At 30.7% G+C, this 22433-nt stretch overlaps 1 protein-coding gene across 1 annotated transcript; it reads right to left on the bottom strand.

The window, feature by feature from the left end:
* Positions 1 to 1131: 1131 nt before the first annotated feature.
* On the bottom strand, positions 1132 to 11138 carry LOC108913373 (flexible cuticle protein 12-like). The gene is made up of 3 exons (XM_018718925.2): positions 11042 to 11138; positions 10324 to 10445; positions 1132 to 1611 (listed from the first exon to the last, which is right to left on the bottom strand). The coding sequence occupies exons 1-3, from the start codon at positions 11048 to 11050 to the stop codon at positions 1356 to 1358; spliced, it is 387 nt and encodes a 128-aa protein (XP_018574441.1). The 5' UTR covers positions 11051 to 11138; the 3' UTR covers positions 1132 to 1355.
* Positions 11139 to 22433: the final 11295 nt, after the last annotated feature.

The following is a 22433-nucleotide window of genomic DNA, read 5'->3' as shown; positions in this document are numbered from 1 at the left end:
GCAATATCATTCCGGCGACTTTTTCGATAATGTATTATTTGAAGAGGACATAAACAAATTATTAAGTGAAGTAATGTAAAAAAGTAATGCATTCAATAAACCCCTTCATTTTATCCTAATTGAACAAAAAATTTTATTACCAAGCTGTCGTGGTGCCCATGCACCTATGAGATTGTTTAACATTACAATTTATTCTAAATACCTCTGGATATCACTACACAAACAAATTAATTTTTATTATTGTAAATGTTCAGTTTGGGTCTGTTATCACTATAATTATTTTGTTGAATCGGGATGTTTCATGATGATTTTTTGAAAATATTCTAAATAATAATATCGAGGGAAACAACTACTTTCCGGACTATAACCCCGTCCAGTATTAAATTACGCGTAATATGTATACTTACCACATGTAATTCATTACTGGACCGGTCTGTAACAATTAAGATATAACATGCTTTATAAGTTATATCTCACTCAAGTTGCTGAAAATATGTGACAAATTTTATAACAATTTCTTTTTCATTTGACCAAGATTCTTAATCATTAAAAAAGTTTAACCAAAAACCCAAGTTATTGCTTTTAGATAAGTTAAATTAAACTTACTACATAAAAGAAGTACTACATAACGCCGCTAATAAATAATTACAGATGTCCTACAGATGTCCTACAGATTACCAGTTTACAAGAGCCATATCTCCAAAGTTAGAAATTGTGAACTTGAAGTAATTAGAATTAATTCCTAATTTATACACGCACACTGTTTTTTATATCAACGAGATATAAAAGTTCGTATTTGCATTATAGATGTACCTTTACGAAATTTTTGACTCCAATTTATATGTATTTACCAAAAAAAAAATTTTTATATATATATATATACTATATATTATNTGTGTGTGTGTGTGTGTGTGTGTGTGTGTGTGTGTGTGTGTGTGTGTGTGTGTGTGTGTGTGTGTGTGTGTGTGTGTGTGTGTGTGTGTGTGTGTGTGTGTGTGTGTGTGTGTGTGTGTGTGTGTGTGTGTGTGTGTGTGTGTGTGCGTGCGTGCGTGTGTGTGTGTGTGTGTGTGTGTGTGTGTGTGTGTGTGTGTGTACTCAGTTATAACTTATTATTTTAATTAAAAAAAGGCAAAAACTTTCACAAATCTATTTGTTAATAGAGTCTATTAATTTGACTGAATGGTTCAAAATTACACCTACTTTGAAGTATACTATTAAGATTAATGTATAGTCAAGGAGCCGAATGAAAACAAATACTTTTCTTTAAAAACAATGGAGCAAGCATTGACAAAATGACAAAATAAACAAAATTACTATCACTTTCCAGCCTTATTATAAAATTTTTTTATTTTAAATCAACCCAGTCCACCTCCTTGCAGGGATGCAATTGCGGAGGATGGAATTCCAAGCTTTTTAACACCTGCTGAAGGTGGTAAATGGGCTCCAGCTGGTTGAAAACCGTCTTCATTAGCTGTATATTCGACAGAGTATGTTTGTCCATCATCTCCTACATAGGAATATGATCCTTTTACATCTAAGGATTCTTCTGGGGTACCAGCATTCTTTAAAACTCCTTGTGCCTCTTGGTGTATGCCATTACTTGTGTCGACACTGAAAAAAATAAAATCGACAAAGTAAAGTAAAGTAAAAGTGCACGGAAAGATAGATTGCACTATATTATAAACGAGATATTAGGGCAATAATACAATTTAATTAAGGGTTAATTAATTGCAATAACTGTAGTTATTGTTGAAGTTTTTTCCCATAAATTGTTAATATTGACGACTTGAACAAGAGTAGCTTTGACGTCTTAGTGATTTTTATTATACAGGGTGTTGCATCGCGAGAGGGACATGGCTTAATGGGAGATAGAGGACATCTAGGGTAACTAGGATCGCCTATAAAAATATCTCCAGGGCCATTCTTTATTGAGATACAGGGTGATTTATGAATTTTGGTCAAAACTGCTTTATGTCATAACTTTGGTAGGGAATGGAATAATGGGTTCATATTTAGTAGGGTTAATGCATTCACGATACTTCATATATGCATGTATGACAGCAAAAAAATCCAGGTCCGGACTGCAAAAATTGATATTTTTTTGTGCAAGTCTAGAAAACAACACTTTCACTTTGAAAATTTGCTATAAAATTAATTTGCCATTGTAAAGTACATTTAGTCACCTATTATTGTCTTTGTGTTTTATTGCTATTTGTTTTCCGTATTTTATTAAATAGTCTTTGTTCCTATTTGCCTTTCTTATTTCTATTTTTTTGAAATCCTATTTACTAAAAGAAATAAACTACTATTTTTATCACGTATCTTTTGCTTACCCCATTTCATGTGTTTCTTACTTACTCGTAATTTCATTTTAAAAGTCTTGTTACTGTACCAATAGCGTATTTAAGTAATCATCAAAGTGTAACGAGAAAAAGAGACATGTCGCTGAGATTACTTTTTTATGTTCTCCTCGATAATCTTATGAGAATACCAAAAAAATACATACGGGGCGATGTTTTCTAGTTACAAAAAAAATTTAAAACTTTTCAGTCCGGACCTGGAATACATATTATTTGAAGAAAATGAGGTTTAAAATATGCATGCTTGTTTATAACATCTACCCTCAAATAAGCCTTCGCTAATTTTAGTTGCAAAACCATTTTTATCAAGTGTGCTTTACGTAATTAAGTTTTAGAAGCCGTAGTCTCGTATATTCAATAGCTTATTTAAATAACTACCAAAGTGTAACAAAAAAAGAAGCGCGTCTTTAAGATCACTTTGTTATGCTCTTTCCGAATATCGTATCGAAATTTCAAAAAAATACATACACAGTGTTGTTTTCTAGACTTGCACAAAAAATTAACAATTTTTGCAGTCCGGGCCTGGATTTTTTACTGTCACACATGCAAACATGAAGTACCGTGAGTGCATTAACCTTACCAAATATGAATCCATTATTCCATTCCCTACCAAAGTTATGACATAAAGCAGTTTTGACCAAAAATCATAAATCACCGTATCTCAATAAAGAATGGCCAAGGAGCTATTTTTATAGACGATCCTAGTTACCCTAGATGTCCTCTATCTCCCATTAAGTCATGTCCCTCTCGTGATGCAACACCCTGTATAACTGAAAATTATTTTGAAAATTTGCGAATGATTAATTCTCAGCATATATGAAAAATAATAAAAATTATGAGGACCTTTTTACTAGAGTAAAAATGCTTATAAAAGGCAGCATTATTCCTCATTGCTGTATTATGAATGTTCTACTTCTTGAGATAATGTTGAATTTATTAATAAACAGCACTAACGCAGCTCAAAAAAATCAAAATTTCTACACCAATATTTTTAGACTTTTGTTCACACACAAAGGGTTCCCATAATTTAACAGATTTAGTTCTGTTAATTCTATTTTACAGAACATAATCTACCAAACAAATGTGTATCCGTATATAAGGAAGAAAAAATTCATATCATGTTTACTCACTAATAAAGTATAACTGATGCCATGCAGGTACCAACTTTTTTTCATATTTCATATTTTTTCTTATTATACATAAGTATAGGTACAATACAGGGTGGTCCGAATTTTATGCAGGAAACTTCAAGGGCAGATAGATATCTTTAAAATAATATGTGTTTGCCTTATAAACATTGGTCTGGAACAGCCCCGTTTTAGAGATACAGGGTGTTGAAGTTGTTAAAAAAATTGATTTTTTGTTTACATCTCCAGAATATATTAACCGATCTCAATAAACTTTGGTACAGATAATGTATGATAGTAGGCCTTACATTCCCTAAAATATGAGCTTTAAAGGTTCAACCAGTGGTGTACAACTGGACAGGGGTCACCACTTTTTTGCATAACTTCTATGTTTGGGGTTATCTGAAAAGTAAAGTTTATTCTACTCCAACAAATACAAGACCACAACTACTGCAACGAATAGAAAACGGGTGTAATGAATTAAAAGAAAACCACTATATGATATTAGCTTCAATTAATTCCATTAATAGACGATGTCAGAAATGTATGTGGGTGGTTCGCATTTTGAACAATTGTAAATACGTACCGTTAATTTTGTTTCTTGTTCAGTTGCTATTGCTTGGTAAATATATTTTTTTTATTATTTTGATTTAAATTGTTTTTGTTTGTAGAGTATTAGGCCTCCAGGGAAAATAAAATCACCAGGAACACTACCTCACAGGTGGTGTAAAAGGAGTATAAATAGTTTTGTTGATGTGCTTACAAATTGCACTTACTTTTAAGCATAAACATAAATATTCTTGTAATATTATGGTTAGAAGTGTCTGTCACAAGGGGATTGTATTGGTATGAATAACTTGAGAACGGCGAATCTTAAGGAAAAAATTCAAGTTACTTTTTTACTTACTTTATGCATCAGAATATAAATCAGTTACAATGACTTGTAAAAAATGCAGTTGCGTAGTTTTTTTGCAAACAAGGGGTGACCCTGTCCAGTTGAACCACTGGTTGAACCTTTAAAGATCATATTTTAGGGAATGTAAGGACTACTAACTATCATATATTATCTGTACCAAAGTTTATTGAGATCGGTTAATAGATTCCGGAGATATAAACAAAAAATCAATTTTCTTTTAACAACTTCAACATTTTGTATCTCTAAAACGGGGCTGTTCCAGACCAATGTTTATAAGGCATACACATATTATTTTAAAGAGATCTATCTGCCCTCGAAGTTTCCTGCATAAAATTTGGACCACCCTATATATTTAAACTGTTCGGATTTTTTGCACCTATTATATTTTAAATAGATTAAGTGAATCATTTATTATCAATACGATGTTTTTTTATTATATTTGTGTTATTGATAAACATCATTTATTTATTAAGTATTTATGAAATGAATAAAATGAAATTTTTAGAAAATTATTTTGGAGTTTTGATTGAAAACCTCCCGAACTCTAAAAAATATATTTTTGTAAATGTTTTCTTCATATGATGCTAAATCAAATCAAAACTAAACGTGTCTAAGTGTAATAATTTCAAAGATATTTAACAATTTGCCATTAAATATACATGCGGATAATCTTAAATACCAATTAGCTGAAAGGAAGCTAAATTGTGTTCGCTAAAGTTCATTGAAGATTTAAATGTTAAACAATCATTTTTTAAGCAAAATAAGACATTTACAATTCACTTTAAATGTAAAATAAAGTCATGTAATTCTCTTTGATTCCAAAAATCTAGGTGATAGATGAAATCTAACATTTCTGCATATAAAGGATTGCTTTTTCAAGTGGAATAACATTTATATAGACCTTTTTTAAGTTGTAATTAGATAATTATTAAACAGCGCCAAAATAAAGAGGGCCGGGCGGTAAACTAGACCAATGTATCCTATATGTTTTGTCCCGCTGAATCTGAATCCAAAACCAACATTGTCATATTTGTGTTTTGACAAGAAAATCCTCTAGAAAGTCAGTAATTAGAAAAACATTGGAACCTAACAAAAACTACCTCGTAACCCCATAACAGAAGTATATAAGAGCGTAGATTAGAACAACGGGACTGATGAAACATGGAAACGTCAGAAATCTAAGACTGTAGAATTCTGGGTAACCTCGCCATCTCAATATTCAAGAGATGCAATCTCTTTGAACTTATGACTTGAACATAAGCACTTCTGCCATTAAGTCATCTGGGGATTATTTTTCTCTTTACATTTAGTACTTAGTATCTGAATTATGAACTTTCACGAGATAATCATTCTCTCACATTTCATATCATGAATTCCAATGTTGTTGAGGAAAGGAAGCTGTAATGACTTAGATCACTAAAAGGAAATTCTAATTACAAATTTGCCAATAGATTTTTGAAAATTCAAATTGATGGATTAAAAATGGCGGACATGATGCTCAGCTATTTCTCTTTGAGGTATAGAGGATAAATTTGCTCACCAACTATGATTCAAACGGAATATGCGCTTATCCCACAATCGAATGAAACATTGACTAGCGATACTCCAACGATTTAAAACCATTGAGAAAAGTGTGCTATGAACTCAATGTTACTCATTCATCACCACTAAAAATACCGCGAACAAGTCAACAACAAGTCAAAAGTAGTAGTAGTAGTAGTAAGCTGTAAAAATGATTAGCATCAGAACTTCGATGGCGAATATTTTGGACATGGATTAGGTTTTTACCTCAAAGGAGGGATAGTTGAGGAATATGTCCACCATTTTGAATCCGTCATTTTGAATTTTGAAATTCCAATGGCAAAATAATCAGACTTCGGGCGTGTTGCATAAATTTTCGACTTTAAGTGTCCCCATAGAAAAAAGTCTAAGGGCGTGAGATCTGGCGATATGGGAAGCCACTCAATTGAACCTCTTTGCATCCTATCCACTGATTCTGAAAGTTCTGATTTAAAAAATCACGCACAACTACGGCATAATGTGGTGGAGCACCATCCTGCTGAAACCACACATCCTTTTCTGGCAAAGCGTTATCATTTTCCAATATTTCCACAATCATCGGCTAAATATTCGTTTCCACTAGATTGATACATGTTTCCATCCAGATTTCCCGGTAGGAAGAAAGGCCCTGTGAGGTGGTCTCCCAGTAGGTATGTCCCCCCAAACATTTAATTTCCTTGGATGCTGCGTATGAGTTTCATGAAAAATGTGAGGATTTTCATCACTCCAGTAGCGGCAATTATGGCGGCTGTTGGAACGTACATTTATTTATGGGAAAAACAGATTGGGTACAAAAAATTTGGATTCCTTCAATCAGGTTCGTCATTAATTTCTTGTACCAAATTAACAAATTACCGTAGCTGTAAGTGATTTTCTTAATCAGAACTTTCCAAATCACTGGATAGAACGCAAAGGTTCAATTGAGTTCAAAGATTTTATTATTGTATGGAAGTGGAGGGAAACCATAATGAAATAACATTCTTTCATTCATTGATATTTTGTTATATTCTTAAAGTTATGATTTTATTGTTATATTCAAACCAAAATTTAAAAAGTCGTATATAAGAGTATTTTACACCCCTGTCAAAGGGGTACCTTGCAAGACAAAAACCTACGCCATCACATGTCCCCCGTGAAAAGAAAATCCTACGAGGGGGTTAATTCTGCGCCTAAGATCAAATAACGAATGTTACTGCAAAACAATGTGAAAAACCATAACCTTGTATTTTATTAAATATTTAAATGTAGATTGATAGACACATACCAAAAAAAATATAATCTAACTTATCCCTCAAAGTTGGAAACCACCTACAAACCAGGGTCCCATTTACCCCTTTGAATCGCATATTTTTCTATAAATATTAAAATAAATAAATTACTATTAAATTATATTAAATATTTTTGCCTGCATTTTTATTACCGTGGGGGTTACTAACTTTTACAGACCAATTGATAAAAATGGACACTTAAATCAGTAGCCATATTTTTACTAAAAAAAATCTTTCTACTATCCTAATTACCAATTTCGAAAAAATAAATGTTACAAAGTAATTTAAACATTTTCTACTAATATATTAGTGAATACTTGAGCAATGCTGAAATTTATATTTCTATAAAACTAACTGCCAGCATTTATTATGTTTTTTGACGTCGATCTATGATGTAATATTAGATGTCAGTGGGTCAAGGATACCGTCTTCTCCTAATGTCTTCTTTATCTAATAATTTGTTTTTTTTATGAGTAGATGCATCGTCGTTTTTTAATTAATAATGGTACAAGATTATAGTTTCACCACAAAAATTTTTAATTATGAAAATATTCGTATTTACTTTTACAGATGCCAAGTTTTCATTAGAATATATAGATAGGTATATGGATATTATAGTTTCCAGAGAGAAAATATTTCAACATATTCGTCCTTGCCTTTTAAGTTACCTTTCAAAAAGTTTAATGTCAACAAGATTATTTGTATAATTTAAATCATCTCTATTACGGACTTCAAAATTAATTACTGAACACCTGAATTATTCATATTTAAAATGTTTTCATATAACATCGCAAAGATAATGGCTTAGAAAACCCATAATTTTTTTATTTCACATTCCATTTCTTATGCTATTTATTAAAGCGTGTGAAATGTTTCACATAAACGATACATCTAAATTTAATTGATTGAAAGTAATTACAGGCGACTTGATCTAAATTGGTTTAAAAGATTTAGAACAGTGAAATGTCACTCGTAAAAAGAGCTAAATAATAAATAATTATCCAAAATAAAAAATGATAATACCTAAATATAATTAATACAAAACACAAAATTGTAATTTCTTTTAAACAAACATAAATTATTATATTATTATTACATCTCGCATTTTTTAATGAAGATATTAAGCTAATTAAAAAAATTAAAAATTATTTTTTTAATATATTTTTTAATAGACTAGATAAAATACTTTAATTACAATTATTATGGACCTCCCTTTCATGCAAAAAAAAACTATGACAATTATCATATAATTATACAAAAAAGTACATTACTTTTATTGCAGCACAATTGAATAATTTGCTATTGAATTCTAAAATTTATAACTACCACTTGTGTTTGTAGTTGATAGTGGTATATATTGAGATATATCTGCCAAATCGTATTTTACAACATTTTTGAGTTCCTATTCTTTATAGAAATATTTAAAACAATATTGAGGTAGGTCCGACATTGATATGGATAGTAAGAGTTGTTTGTTATATCTGTAGCTTTTTGGCCTTTATTATTTTAATTAAGTTAGATTAGTTCTGCCACATATGCAAACATGTTAAGTGGTGTTTTTGATATCCATTTGATTTTGAATAATTGTACTAAACAATAAATGGATTTGCCTCAAAAACTGGAAGATATCAATATCGTGCCAAAATTGCTTATTTATTGGCACTTGTTAGCTGCAAAATGTTACAAAGACATATGTTATTTTTAAATACATAATAACGTCTGTAACAGTGTTTTCCAAATGCGTTTGTTGGCTGAATGTTGTATGTGTTTTATTTCAAGACTATTTCCTTCCCAGACTTATGTGTATGACTTTTGTAACTTTAATAATAATTTTAAGATAATAACTTGTGGTATATATATATATTTATATTTTAATTAAAATTACAATAAGTATATATGAATATATTTAGCAAACTTATAGTAAAGTTAAATACGGCATTTTAAATATAATTTGTTGGTATGTATAACACAGATTGTAATTAGTTGTACCTATACCTTCTATATCAATTATAGGCATAACTACAATTGCATAAATATTTAATATGTTTTCTTAAGTGACATTAAATTAACCTTTATGACGAGTGTTTGTAATTTTTTTCTCTAATGGTATAACAATAGTTACAAAAAAATGTTAATAATATGAATATTCCAACAAAACTACCAAACATGCTGTGGGTAATAATTAATCTACAAACCTATAGATGTAATTTAATCTCATTATCGTTCATTTATAAACACTTGCAATTTTGAACACAACACTTTTAAGCATTAGAATCTAATGGCTTGAATAATGATTAGTGTTTAGTTTATTACGTACAAAATATAATGACAAACGTACATATGTGAGTAACAATATTCTTTTGACAATGTATTGCTTTTCATGGCACATTTGTCAATAATTTCTTTGGACTGTTCAACATGATATAAAATGTATGAATTCCAATATTCAATAAATTGCCTGTTTGTAATATTTTTAGAGCCATTAACCCCAGGCTCTGTTTTTTTAACCGTATAAAAGACTATGGAACAGCACGTGGTTCCTTTCACACTAATAAATTCGGGGATGTCTTCCATGGATCATTTTAGGATAAAAAGTCTTATTGAACAAAGGATCTAAAGCTACTGGCTACCGAAATTGAAGAAAAGCGAATGATTTTCGAGTTACTACTTATTTAAATTTAAAATTAGCTTACCACATACTCACTCACTACAAAAATATTTGTTTCACAAGAAATATTTATACGAATTTTTTTTCGATTTATGTAAATACAATTACTTTAAATGAACTATAATCACTAAAAGTCATAATAAATCATTGCCATAAAATTTCTTTGTTGTCTGAAGAATTCACGCACCCAATAAATTTTAAATGTTTATACGTTACGTTATATTTCACTATTTTCTTAGACTTATGATGGTCACAGTGAATTTATGTTAAAAAAATTCATTCAGGATTTTTGTGAACTGAATAGTTTTATAGATATTTTAAATTTTTAAAAAAACGTAGAACGAAATATGTCATTTTTTTCAATGTATTTTTCAGAATATAACTATTAATGTTTTATTAATTATGATAGTGATGAATTACTTACTTATAGGAAAATCCCTTTTCTTCAATATTATTATCATAACGCAATATGACTGGAAATAACTGAGATATGCCGAATTGAGGTCTTGCCTGACCAATACCCAAGAGGGCAAATAAAATTATTACCTAAAAGTTAAAAATTTATTATATTGACATGCTTTAATTACTTAAATTAATGCCAAACTTATTTAAGTTCATAAACAACACCTTCATCAGTAATATTTAAAACTAAAGATGAGCATTGTTTAAATACAATTCTAGATTTCTCTTTATTTATTCAGGAACTTATTTTTTCCCAAATCAGTAAGAATTTTGTAATACATAATGTATTATTTTTATAAGATGATTTGTATAAAGATTTAATATTTATTATTTTACAAACAATTCGAAATGACATACCTATAAGCGAGCACAGAAACATTATTTTTTATAACTCTTTTACACTAAATGCAATTATAATTCAAAATTACTGAGTCGCGTAGATAAAGTACAACACTGCTTAGAAAATTATAATGTAACTGCATTTAAAAATATCCTTACGTTGTTCAAAAACATTAATCCCGTCGAAATAAATGACAGATATGCAGTAGGAGATAGGCATATACTAAGAGTAATAATGCAAGAAAATTACATAATACAAGTGAAGAGTGGATAGACTTATAACATTTGGCATTAATTTCGATGATAAATATAAGTACAACAAATTAACCTAATACACTTACCGCTTTCATTACGATGTTTAGCAACAACCAAAATGACTTCGTGATTCAGTGACGTTACTTATATACTTTCATTCGTCCCCACATTGGGTAAATCAAATTCTGATAAAATCATACTAGGATGTCAATATAACGTAAGAAAAATCATTCATACCTATACTTGTGGTAAGACCGCGATGCAGATTTTTTTATATACTTATTATAAAATATGTTTGATTATTATTAAATATATGTGTAATTTAACTGTGTATGTAGGCGCATAGTAGTCTTGATTTCTACATATATTACATAATTATTCAAATATTTTTCTAAAACAAAACTCTCTAAAATTTACATTTTAAAAAGCCTACTAGAAAAGATTGATTACATTAAAATTGTTTCGTGAAAAATTTCTTTTAGAAAATAAGTAGGTAAGTTATATTCATTATCTCCCCACAAAAATTTTAATCTGTAATATTGTTCAGACAATATTAGAAGTGTCGGTTTTTTTCTAAATGTACACACTTTTCTTGACTAAAAGAGAAGACCTTGATTTTTTAGAAACTTTTATACAGGGTGTTAGTAAATAAGTGCGACAAATTTCAGGGGGTGATTCTACATGAGAAAATAATGGCAGTTTGCTTATAAACGTATGCCCGCAAATGATTCGTTTTCCGAGATACAGGGTGTCAAAGTTTTTCTTAAAAACTAACGATTTAATTTATTGCTCTGAAACCAGTCGAGATGTGCAAATAAAATTTGGTGGGTTTTAAGAGGTAGTTATTGCGCATTTTTTGACACGCAATTAAGAATTTTATGTTCATCATTGGCGCGCGTACGGGTAATAAGAAAAAATGGTACGCCACTGAGATATTACAAATTAAAAATCATTTTTGAATTCCTCGTTCAATTTGTGACAAAAAATCTCTCTTGCCTTTTCTTCGTATGAGGCGCAGTTTTGATGCAAAAAAATTAAACATCTTAACGCGTATTTTTTATTTCTTTAATACCTACATTATCAAGAAATATCTAATACAATAACATTAAACCAGAACAATAATAGAAAATAACACGAATAAAATTTTGAAAAGGCGCAAAGCTACAACAAATGTTCAAAATGTCCTCCCTCAGACGTGACACAAGATTCAACTCTTCGTCTCATTGATTGTCGTATTCGCGCAAATATTCCTGGTATATTTCTTATTGTCTCAGAGCCGACTATAATTCGATTCCTCAGGTCATCAACATTTTCAACGGAAGTGGAATAAACTAATGACTTAAGAAAACCCCAAATGCAAAAATCAAGAGGATTTAAATCCGGCGATCGAGCAGGCCAATGTTCCGTACCTCCCCTACCTATCCAACGATTTGGATATACTGTGTCTAAGTGATTACGTACATTAATGCTAAAATGGGCTGGTGCACCATCATGCATGTACCATAGGTGTTGTCTCAACTGTAGAGGAATTTCTTCAAGAAGAACAGGTAACTCTTCCTGTTCTTCTGTTAGTCATTGTGGGAGGAAATATGGACCGATTAAATGATCATCAATTACCCCAAGCCACATATTTACGGAAAACTGATGCTGAAAATGAGCTTCAAAAATTTCATGGGGGTTTTCCTCAGCCCATAAGTGATTGTTATGGAAATTTCGTATACACTGTCGTCCAAAAGTAGCCTCGTCAGTAAACAAAACGGCATTTAAAAAATTAGAAATTTGAGCGATTTGATGATTAATCCATTGGCAAAAAAATAGGCGCGGAAAAAAGTCTCTAGCTAGTAGAGCTTGCACACGTTCAATATGAAACGGATACAATTGCTGTTCTTTAAGAATTTTAAATACAGTGAAGTTGCTTACATTCAATATGTTGACAATTTTTCGAGCACTTGTTTCAGGTGACTCCGCAATTAAGTCGAGAACTGCTTCTTCTAGTTGCACAGTTCGTACTTCTCGAGGGCGCCCACAGTCAACCGTTTGTTTCTTAAATGAACCATTTGCGCGCAAACGTTGATGAAGACGAGCAAATATTGTGTGATGAGGTACCCTACGTCCTGGATACAACTCAACATACAATCGTCGAGCTTGCCGACCATTTCTATTACTTCGTCCATAGACAAAATGCATGTCTGACAATTCCGTATCTGTAAAATTTTCCATTCCTTTCGATAAAAGAAAAATTAATTACTTATTAACACTAATGTTATAGCAAACTAAAAGCTTAATAAATTAATAATGACGAACGGCTAATTTGACATTTCTTAAAAATATTCGTATTTAACAGACAAATGTTGACAGTAGCCTACTAGGTAATGTATTGAAGAAATAAAAAATACGCGTTAAGATGTTTTATTTTTTTGCATCAAAACGGCGCCCCATACGAAGAAAAGGCAAGANTGGATCAAAATCAGATAATAATCTGTCATCTTTATAAAGTGTCCAATTTGGTCTTTGTACGATTTTATCAGCAAAAAATGAGCCTGCACTTACCACCTCACGCAAATGGTGTATCTGTTTTTGCATGTGTTCCACTGTCAATGGCGGTGTGTGGGACCTTTGTGACAGCTCTACATCAGAGGTATGCACCATGGCTCTGGAGGTACTGGGTGTTGGGGTTGATAATGCTTCACTGTGTCTATTCATGATTCACAACAAAACTAAGTCACTGATATCGTCACTTATTTTTGATATTGTTTATTTAACGTTTGTATTTGTTCTTTATCCCACTTCTGAGATGTAAGAAAATTAAATACTAAACAATTAAAGTAAAAACTGGTAATATAATAGGTGAAGAGTAATTCACAGCGTGTTAACATGTTAACAGTATATTAATGAATGTCCGTCTCAGGAGTATTCTGTCCGCTTCCAAATCACAATGTTTATATTGAAATAGTGCCTATTCATTACTTATAACTCAAACAAAGTCGTCTAAGGCTGGCCGGCTATGTTGAAATTCCAAACGCCAGTCTTGTACCGCTTACAACAGATATTTTATTAGTTCAAAATATTAATTTCTTGTTTTGTTATTTTTCAGAAAACAAAAAATAAATAGATTAATAAACTCCTTTGCAACTGACAGTTATTATAAAATATGCGATGCTTATAAGAGAAATGTCGGAAAAGATAAGATAAAAAAACAATATTAATTATAATGGGTCTAGTCACGTCCAAAACTTTTGACATTCATTTCAGAATGTTATTTTCTTTAAGGTTGATATTTATATATAATTTTTTCTGTTAATAATTATAATTCCATCTCTATTGTAACTGTATCTAATTTTGTAATTGTAATGTAATGTAATTTGTTATACATTGTAATACATTTCACAGTTTTCCCTCCCCTTTTTTGAATCGAATACTTTGCTATTGACCAAAATTTTGTAGTGTTTCTGAGGAAGAAACAATAAAGTTTCGAAACCTTGAACAGAAAAAAGATTGTACTTTTTTGTTGTAAAACTGATAACCCGAACAACTTCCTTTTTCTTAACTAGACAGTCGTCTAATTGATTACTATATTGCTTTTATTAAATAGAACACGATAGCTTATTTCAAAAATGCCTATTTTTACATCGTACGAGCTGAAGTATTGATATTTGAAAGAGAGATAGGGGAATCCTTTGTTACACTTATTTTAGAAACTTCTTAATTTTACAGGATGGTGAAAATTTATTGACGAATTTACTTAACTTTAACTGTCAAAACTTGGTTTTTCTATATGGCGCACTCTGTATATGCGTTATTTAATGTTAATCAGTAACAATTGTGTACTTTTTCAATTATCTACTAAGTATTTTGATATTTATTTAACGTATTTTCATGGGTTATTTTTTTAATTATTAATTATAATTTGATTGATTTTGTACTGTCATTAACCGCTATTTGCAACTTTGCAATAAATGCAATACGCGATGGGTCGAAGATCCTAGATCCGGTCGCGTGAGTGATGACAATACATTATTCTTACTCAGCAAAACTTACATTATTGTAGATATAGAAAATAAAATTAGTCTTAACTCAAAACTCTCTATTAATTAACATCAAAAATATACCTTAACTCAGAAGGTAATACCACATGACGATCTTGCCCAAGATTTTGTTAGAAGATTCCAGTAATTAGAAGATTCCAGGATGTAGTGTATTTGCAAGTGAAGTTTTAAATCAAGCAAAATTGAGAATCAAAATACTAAGGAAGAAATTTTGGTGAACCAAAATAATGGTAGCACTAATCCTCAAATCTACTCAGCAATAATTATCTCCAAAACAATAGTAATTTTGGCACTACTAGTGATCTGCGGCTTTGCAGTATTTTGTTGCATGAAAACGTTTAAAAAACGAATTACTGCGAATGTAATAAAGGACATAAGAGCACAGGCAACTTCCATCGTTTAACTATCTACTTAAAAAGAGGCGGTAATGTAAAAAAAAATTAAGTGAAAATAAAGAAAAAACATTTAAATGTAAAAAGAAAAACTGTTAAATTAAGTGAAGTGAAGTTTTCTAATCATCATCATCATCCAATATGGAAATGCAGATAAAATATTTTCTACAACCAACTTCTACCAGGTCAGCACCACCGACTTCATCTACATCCGACCCGAACATCGTCACATAATTTACAAGTAAGTCAAGTGACTAAAGTGAAGTGAACAGTGCAATTTTAGTCTAGTTTTAGCTATGAGATTTAATAATTTTTTTGTATTTATGACTTTATTTTGTATTTATGACTTCCTACCAATTTCTTCTAGAATTATCAGAAGAAATTGAGATAATTAACAAAAATTTAAAGAAAGGGGGTTCTAACAGGATATATAAAGAATCAAGTCTCTGTTTAAAAAAAAGTCTAAAATACCTACAGACAAAATATATAGAAACATATAATTCTATGGGAAAAACTGTTGGTCTTGCAGATCAATTAATTATAAATGACTTAAAAACTAAATTTATTACATTATTAAATGATTCTAATAACAGAATTAATCATTTACTACAACTTTGTCTTAAGGAACCTAGTACGAGTACTAAGCCATTTGAGCAATCCTCTAGTTTAGTTAAAACGAATTTAAAACACGTATCTGAAGAGGTAGTTATCAAAATGGAATTTTACTTTAAAGTAGCTTCACATGTTATTCCAGAATTTTCCGATGAACCTGATACAGTTATTGATTTTCTCGATGCTGCCGAATATTACAATGATTCTCTAAAAGACGAAGCAAATAAACAATTACTATTAACTTTTATTTTAAGAACAAAGATTAAAAATAAAGCAAAAAATGCTCTTGTATGCCATCCTAAAGATTTTGCCGAACTAAAGAAAACTATAACAGATCGTTTTAAACCAATGAAAACACTCGCGTCAGTTCATTCAGAATTAAGTATAGTCAAACAAGGCCCAAAATCAATTTCTATATACGCATCCGAAATAGAGGCCCTTATTACGGATTTAAATAAAATAAATATATCATCACAAGGCATTGAAGCTCGTAAAACAATAATAAAATTAAATGATCAAGAGGCATTAAATTTTTTTTAAAATGGTCTCAACAAGGATATTAGAGCCGTTATTTTATCGTCAAGAGTCAAAACATTTAACGAAGCAGTTCAAATAGCATTAGAAGCTGAATTTTCTCAATCATTTAGTCCTCAGAACACTCAAAATGTTATCCACGTTCAAAGGAAAAAATTTTTTAATTGCGGATATCGAAATAATAATCATATACGAGGTAATCGAAGTAGATCAAATACTTATACTAGAAATAGAAGTGAATATAACAATAACTCCAATAATGTTTCTCAAAACAACTACAACCAACAATTTAGAGGACACGTAAATAGCAATAACTCATACAGAGGTAGATATTTTAATCGTGGACAATACACACGTGGTCGACAATCATACCGTCGCCGTCGTAATACTCGGTACATTAACACACAAAACGTTGAACCGTATGTAAACTGTCAAGACCAACTCTCTCGATCAAATCAGAAAGCTGTGAGGGAGTTGGATATGATAACAGAAAACTAATATTTCTAACTACCGGTAACACAAATTATATCGAGATATTTTGCGAAATAACAGGAAAACTGACAACTTTTCTAATAGATACCGGAGCAGACATTAGTCTTTGCAAAACACATTGCGTAAATTCTCATCAAACATACAGTCCCAAAACTAAATGTCAGATAGGTGGCATAACAAAGAACAAAACTGAAACTTTTGGCACCACTATGACTAATTTATAGATAAATAAACAAACTAAACTAAAACACTAATTTCATTTAGTAAGTGGTGATTTCCCAATTTTAACAGATGTTATAATAGGTAGAGATTTTTTGTCAAAATTTAACTGCAAAATCGATTACAATACCTGGACTTTAAGTATTTTTTATAATCACGTAGAACATATCATTCCTTTAAAAATTAAATTATCCTGTATAAACAAAATTGAGATACCAGCGCGGACAGAAATTGTATGTCCCATAGATAAATATTTTACTGAAGATACTTTAATTTTAGATCAAGATACTTTAATTTTAGATCAAGAATTAGAAAATCGAATTTTTATTGCTAACACAATAGTTTCAAAATTTGGTGTACCTCATATAAGATTAATTAATACGACTTGTAATGATGTAGTAATTGACGATCTAAAGTTACAAACACAATCGCTATCAGATTACGAAATTTGTACAACAGCGATAAACGAGTTACAATTCGCAGCTTAGTCATAGAATAACCGTGTTATTCGAGGAACTGAAATTTAATAATGTAGATATGAATGCGTTGGAAACGGTAAAAACTACTTATAAAGAATACAATGACACTTTTTACTTAAAAGGTGATAATCTTTCAGCCAACAATTTTTATAAACAGAAAATCAGAATATCAGATAATAATCCCGTATACATAAAAAATTATAGATTACCGCAATCACAAAAGGACGAAATCGAAAAGCAAGTAGATAAATTACTCAAAACTGATATAATCGAACACTCTATTAGTCCATATAACTCACCATTATTAGTAGTTAAAAAGAAGTCTAGCACAGGAAAACAAGATTGGCGATTAGTAGGAGATTTTAGACAATTAAATAAGAAAATAATTCAAGATAAATTTCCACTGCCTAATATCGAAGATATATTAGATCAATTAGGAAGAGCTAAATACTTTTCTACAATAGACTTAGCTAGTTCTTTCCATCAAATAGAATTAGATAAAGAAAGTACAGCATTTTCTACAAATTCAGGACATTACCAATATAAAAAAATTACCGTTTGGACTTAATATTTCAACCAATAGTTTTTCTCGTATGATTACAATAGCAATGTCCGGTCTCAAAACCAGTGCATTTCTGTATGTAGACGATATTATTGTTTTTGGATGTAGCCTTAAACATCATAATCTTATTAATGTTTTCGAAAGATGTCGAAAATATAATTTAAAATTAAATCCAGCCAAGTGTAATTTTTTACAACGAGAAGTGAATTATTTAGGTCATTTAATTTATAACAAAGGGATTAGTCTAGATCCAAAAAAATACGAAATCGTAAAAAATTATCCAATTCCAAAAAATGCGGATGATATTAGACGATTTATTGCATTTCTAAATTATTATCGTAGATTTATACCAAATTTTGCTGATATAAACAAATTATTAAGAAAAAATGGGACATTTAATTGGACGTCAGAATGCGACAATGCATTTAATATTTTAAAAAAAAATTAATCGAACCACCCATACTGCAATATCCTAATTTTTCAAACCCCTTAATTCTTACTACGGACGCTTCAAATTTTGCTTTGGGATGTGTTTTGTCTCAAGGTGAAATAGGAAAAGATCGCCCGATAGCTTACGCAAGCAGGAATCTGACAAAACATGAAATAAATAAACCTGTAATTCTAAAAGAGTTATTAGCAATTTATTGGGGAATAACACATTTCCGCCCATATCTACACAATACTAACCAAAAATTTATAGGTGTTACCGATCACAGACCGTTAGTTGGACTTTTTACTCATAAATCTCCGTCTTCAAAATTGACTAGAATGCGTTTAGACTTAGTAGACTATAATTTTGAGATACAATACAAACCCGGAAAAACAAACACTAATGCCGATGCTTTATCACGCATAAAGTTAGATTCAGATGTACTAAAATCAATGATTCTTACAGTAGCCATCGCTACACGATCAATTACAAAGAAATCGAATGACACTATCACAAAAAAATCAACCGAACGTCTCAGACAACCAGTCTGGCCAACTGGGAAATTGGGAAGTTACGTTTCTAACTGAAATAAATAAAATAAAAACATTAATGTTCGAAATATGTGACAAGAAAAATAAAGATTATTCAGAGCGTTCACGATCACAGTCACAGTCAGAATCACAAACACAATTGATAAAAAGAAAATTTATAAATAAGTGCGATAAAGTTATGAGAATTACATTATCAAGTGATAATGTTGAGCAAAATTTAGATTTTGCACTGGAGAAGCTGATAAAAGAAAATACAAAGCTAGCTAGTTACTCTTATTTATGTTTATCAATGAAAGATAATATATTTAATTATATAAAGGTATATTCAAAGAAAAATATAAATCAACACTAAAATATATAAATCACTAAAAATTTTATTATTTACACCATCAACGAGAATAAATGATACCGATCTTCAAAATGAACTAATAGAAAAATATCATAATTAATAATAATAATAATAATTAATAATACAAGTGTAAAACGAACTCTAAATAAATTAAAACAAAAATATGTGTGGAAAAATATATCAAAAATGGTAAAAAGGCATGTAAAAAATTGCGAATAATGTAACAAAAGTAAAATAATCAAGCATACTGTTGAACCTCTCGTAATTACAGAAACTCCTGCAACAAGTTTTGAATCAATTTCAGTGGATACCGTAGAACCATTGAAAATAACTGAAAATAATATGAGACATATTCTAACTATACAATGTAACTTGACAAAATTTATACAAGCCATTCCATTGGAAAGTAAAGATGCTAAACCTATATCAAGCAGTGAGTGTTGGGAAGACTGTAAATGTTAATGATAGATATTCTTTTAAAAACTTACTTAAAGATGATACAATCAATTTATTTCATATAAATGTTCAAGGACTGGCGAACAAGGTAGACCTGATTAATTTATTTCTTTCTGAATATAAAATAAACATTTTTTGTGTTTCGGAACACTGGTTAACTGAATCAACTATATCGGTAATTAATATACATAATTTTTTTCTTGCTGCATCCTTCTGTAGAAGAGTAAAAGACAGGGGCGGAGTTTGTATTTTTGTAAGGGATTCTGTTGAGTTTGATGTAGTAGAAGTATCGGTTTCTATCTATTGTGAAGAACTGCGCGCGGAATTTTGTGCTATTAAGATTCCTAAACAAAAAATCATTATTTTAGTGACATACAGGTCATCTAGATCTGGTTTCAGTTTATCTAAGTAATCTGGGAGGTGTTTTGACCAATCTGTCGAAGGGTGGATCCAAGATCATCCTTATTGGTGATATTAACATTAATTTTAGGGTTCACTCTGATAATCTTGTACGGCTTACAAATTTGTGCAATTCTTTTGGCATGACTCCAACCATTTTTGATTATACGCGAGTTACACGATATTCGTCGACATGTATCGACAACATTATCACTAATATTGATGAAAAAGATCGTCATGTGGGGGTATTTGAACCGGGCGTTGCTGATCATAGGGGTCAATATATTGTACTTTTTAATAACAATAATAATAAAACATACAGAGATACCAAAACTATAATAAAAAAGAGATTTGTGACTCAGAATAGCTTGCGGGCTTTTAAAACATTTATTTCTGGTGTAACTTTCCCTGAATTTTTTGGGGAGGATGGGGACATAAACAGAATGGCTACTTGTTTAGTTGATATATACAAAACAGCGGTAGAAAATCACTTTCCTCTAAGGGAATCACATTTGTACGGTCCACCTGTAAAATGGTATAATCAATATTTACGCGATATGCGACAGTATTTGTCGTCATTAAAAATTGTCTGCGATGTTACTGGAGATCCGATGGGGTGGTCCCTCTACAGGAATCTTAGAGCAGACTATCGAAGAGTAGTTGAACAGACGAAAAGAAGAGCATATGACTCATATTTGCTAAATACAAACAACATAAATAAGGCCTCATGGAAACTAGTAAATTTTGAGTGCAATAAAATATCGCGTACTAAGGTTAGTAATACTCTAACCCCAGATGACTTTAATATGTACTTTAGTTCGATAGCAAACAATATAATTAAGAATATTCGACTTGCCTCAGATACGCATTCAACGTTTTTCAAATTTCTCCCCCAAGTGAGTTGTAACTTCTTTTTGTTCGGTACAACTGTTGACGAGGTTCGTTCAATAATCCTTAGACTAAAAAAATCTGCAACAACTGATGCATATGGTCTAAATGATAATTTTTTAAAAGAAACGATTGACTACTTGGCTGAGCCACTGGCATGTCTGATAAATATTTGTTTTAGTCGCGGTGTTTTCCCTGACATTTTTAAAATATCAAAAGTATTACCTATACATAAGAAAGGTGATTTAAATGAAATTGGTAATTACAGACCTATTTCCATCATTGTCATATTTGGCAAAGTCATGGAGGTAATGCTAAAAAATAGGTTACTTGAGTATTTTGAAAAATACAAACTGTTGCATTCTGCCCAATTTGGATTTCGCAGTAAAAAGTCTACTACCAAAGCATTATTAAGGGTTGTAGAGATGATAGTTAGTGGGTTTGAGAGGCATGAACATTCTCTCCTGACAATGTGCGATCTGTCGAAAGCTTTCGACTGTGTTTCGCATAAAATTTTGTTAAACAAGCTTTCATTTTATGGAATCAGGGGTACACCTCTGAATTTGTTTAAATCTTATTTAGTAGGTAGACAACAATTTGTTGATCTTAATAATGGTCATGAATCAAAATTAGAGAGTGTTGAACATGGGGTGCCTCAGGGTTCTGTCTTGGGACCCTTACTCTTCATTATATATATAAATGACTTATGCTATTTTGGGGAGAGAAATTGCAACATTGTACTTTTTGCGGATGATACCACTTTTATAAGCTCATATGCGAATGTTGCAGATATAAATCAGTCTGCGGCTCATTTGCTAGCAAACGCAGAAACATGGTTCTCGGCAAATGAATTGCAGCTTAATAAAGCTAAAACCCAATATTTGACGGTCTCCAGCAATAGGCGTTTTGTGAACGGCAGCCATTGCAGACTGCTAGGAATTGCTCTAGATGACACTCTAAATTGGCATCAACACATAACCGACCTTAGTACGAGACTGTCTAAAGTGTTGTTTCTCTTAAGACAGTTTCGTAAATTATTGAGTCCTCATATTTTAATAAATGTATACTT

The sequence above is a fragment of the Anoplophora glabripennis genome, unplaced genomic scaffold (genome assembly GCF_000390285.2).
Source record: "Anoplophora glabripennis isolate ALB-LARVAE unplaced genomic scaffold, Agla_2.0 scaffold1061, whole genome shotgun sequence".
In the NCBI taxonomy this organism is placed as follows: domain Eukaryota; kingdom Metazoa; phylum Arthropoda; class Insecta; order Coleoptera; family Cerambycidae; genus Anoplophora; species Anoplophora glabripennis.
This window is presented reverse-complemented; position numbering and strand designations above follow the sequence as displayed.

Bases quoted from the DNA above. Each gene is read 5' to 3' on its own strand.
- LOC108913373 (XM_018718925.2), bottom strand. The intron at 1,612-10,323 runs GTAAGTAATTCA...TATTTTTTTCAG, and splicing joins GAAAAGGGATTTTCCTATAA to TGTCGACACAAGTAATGGCA.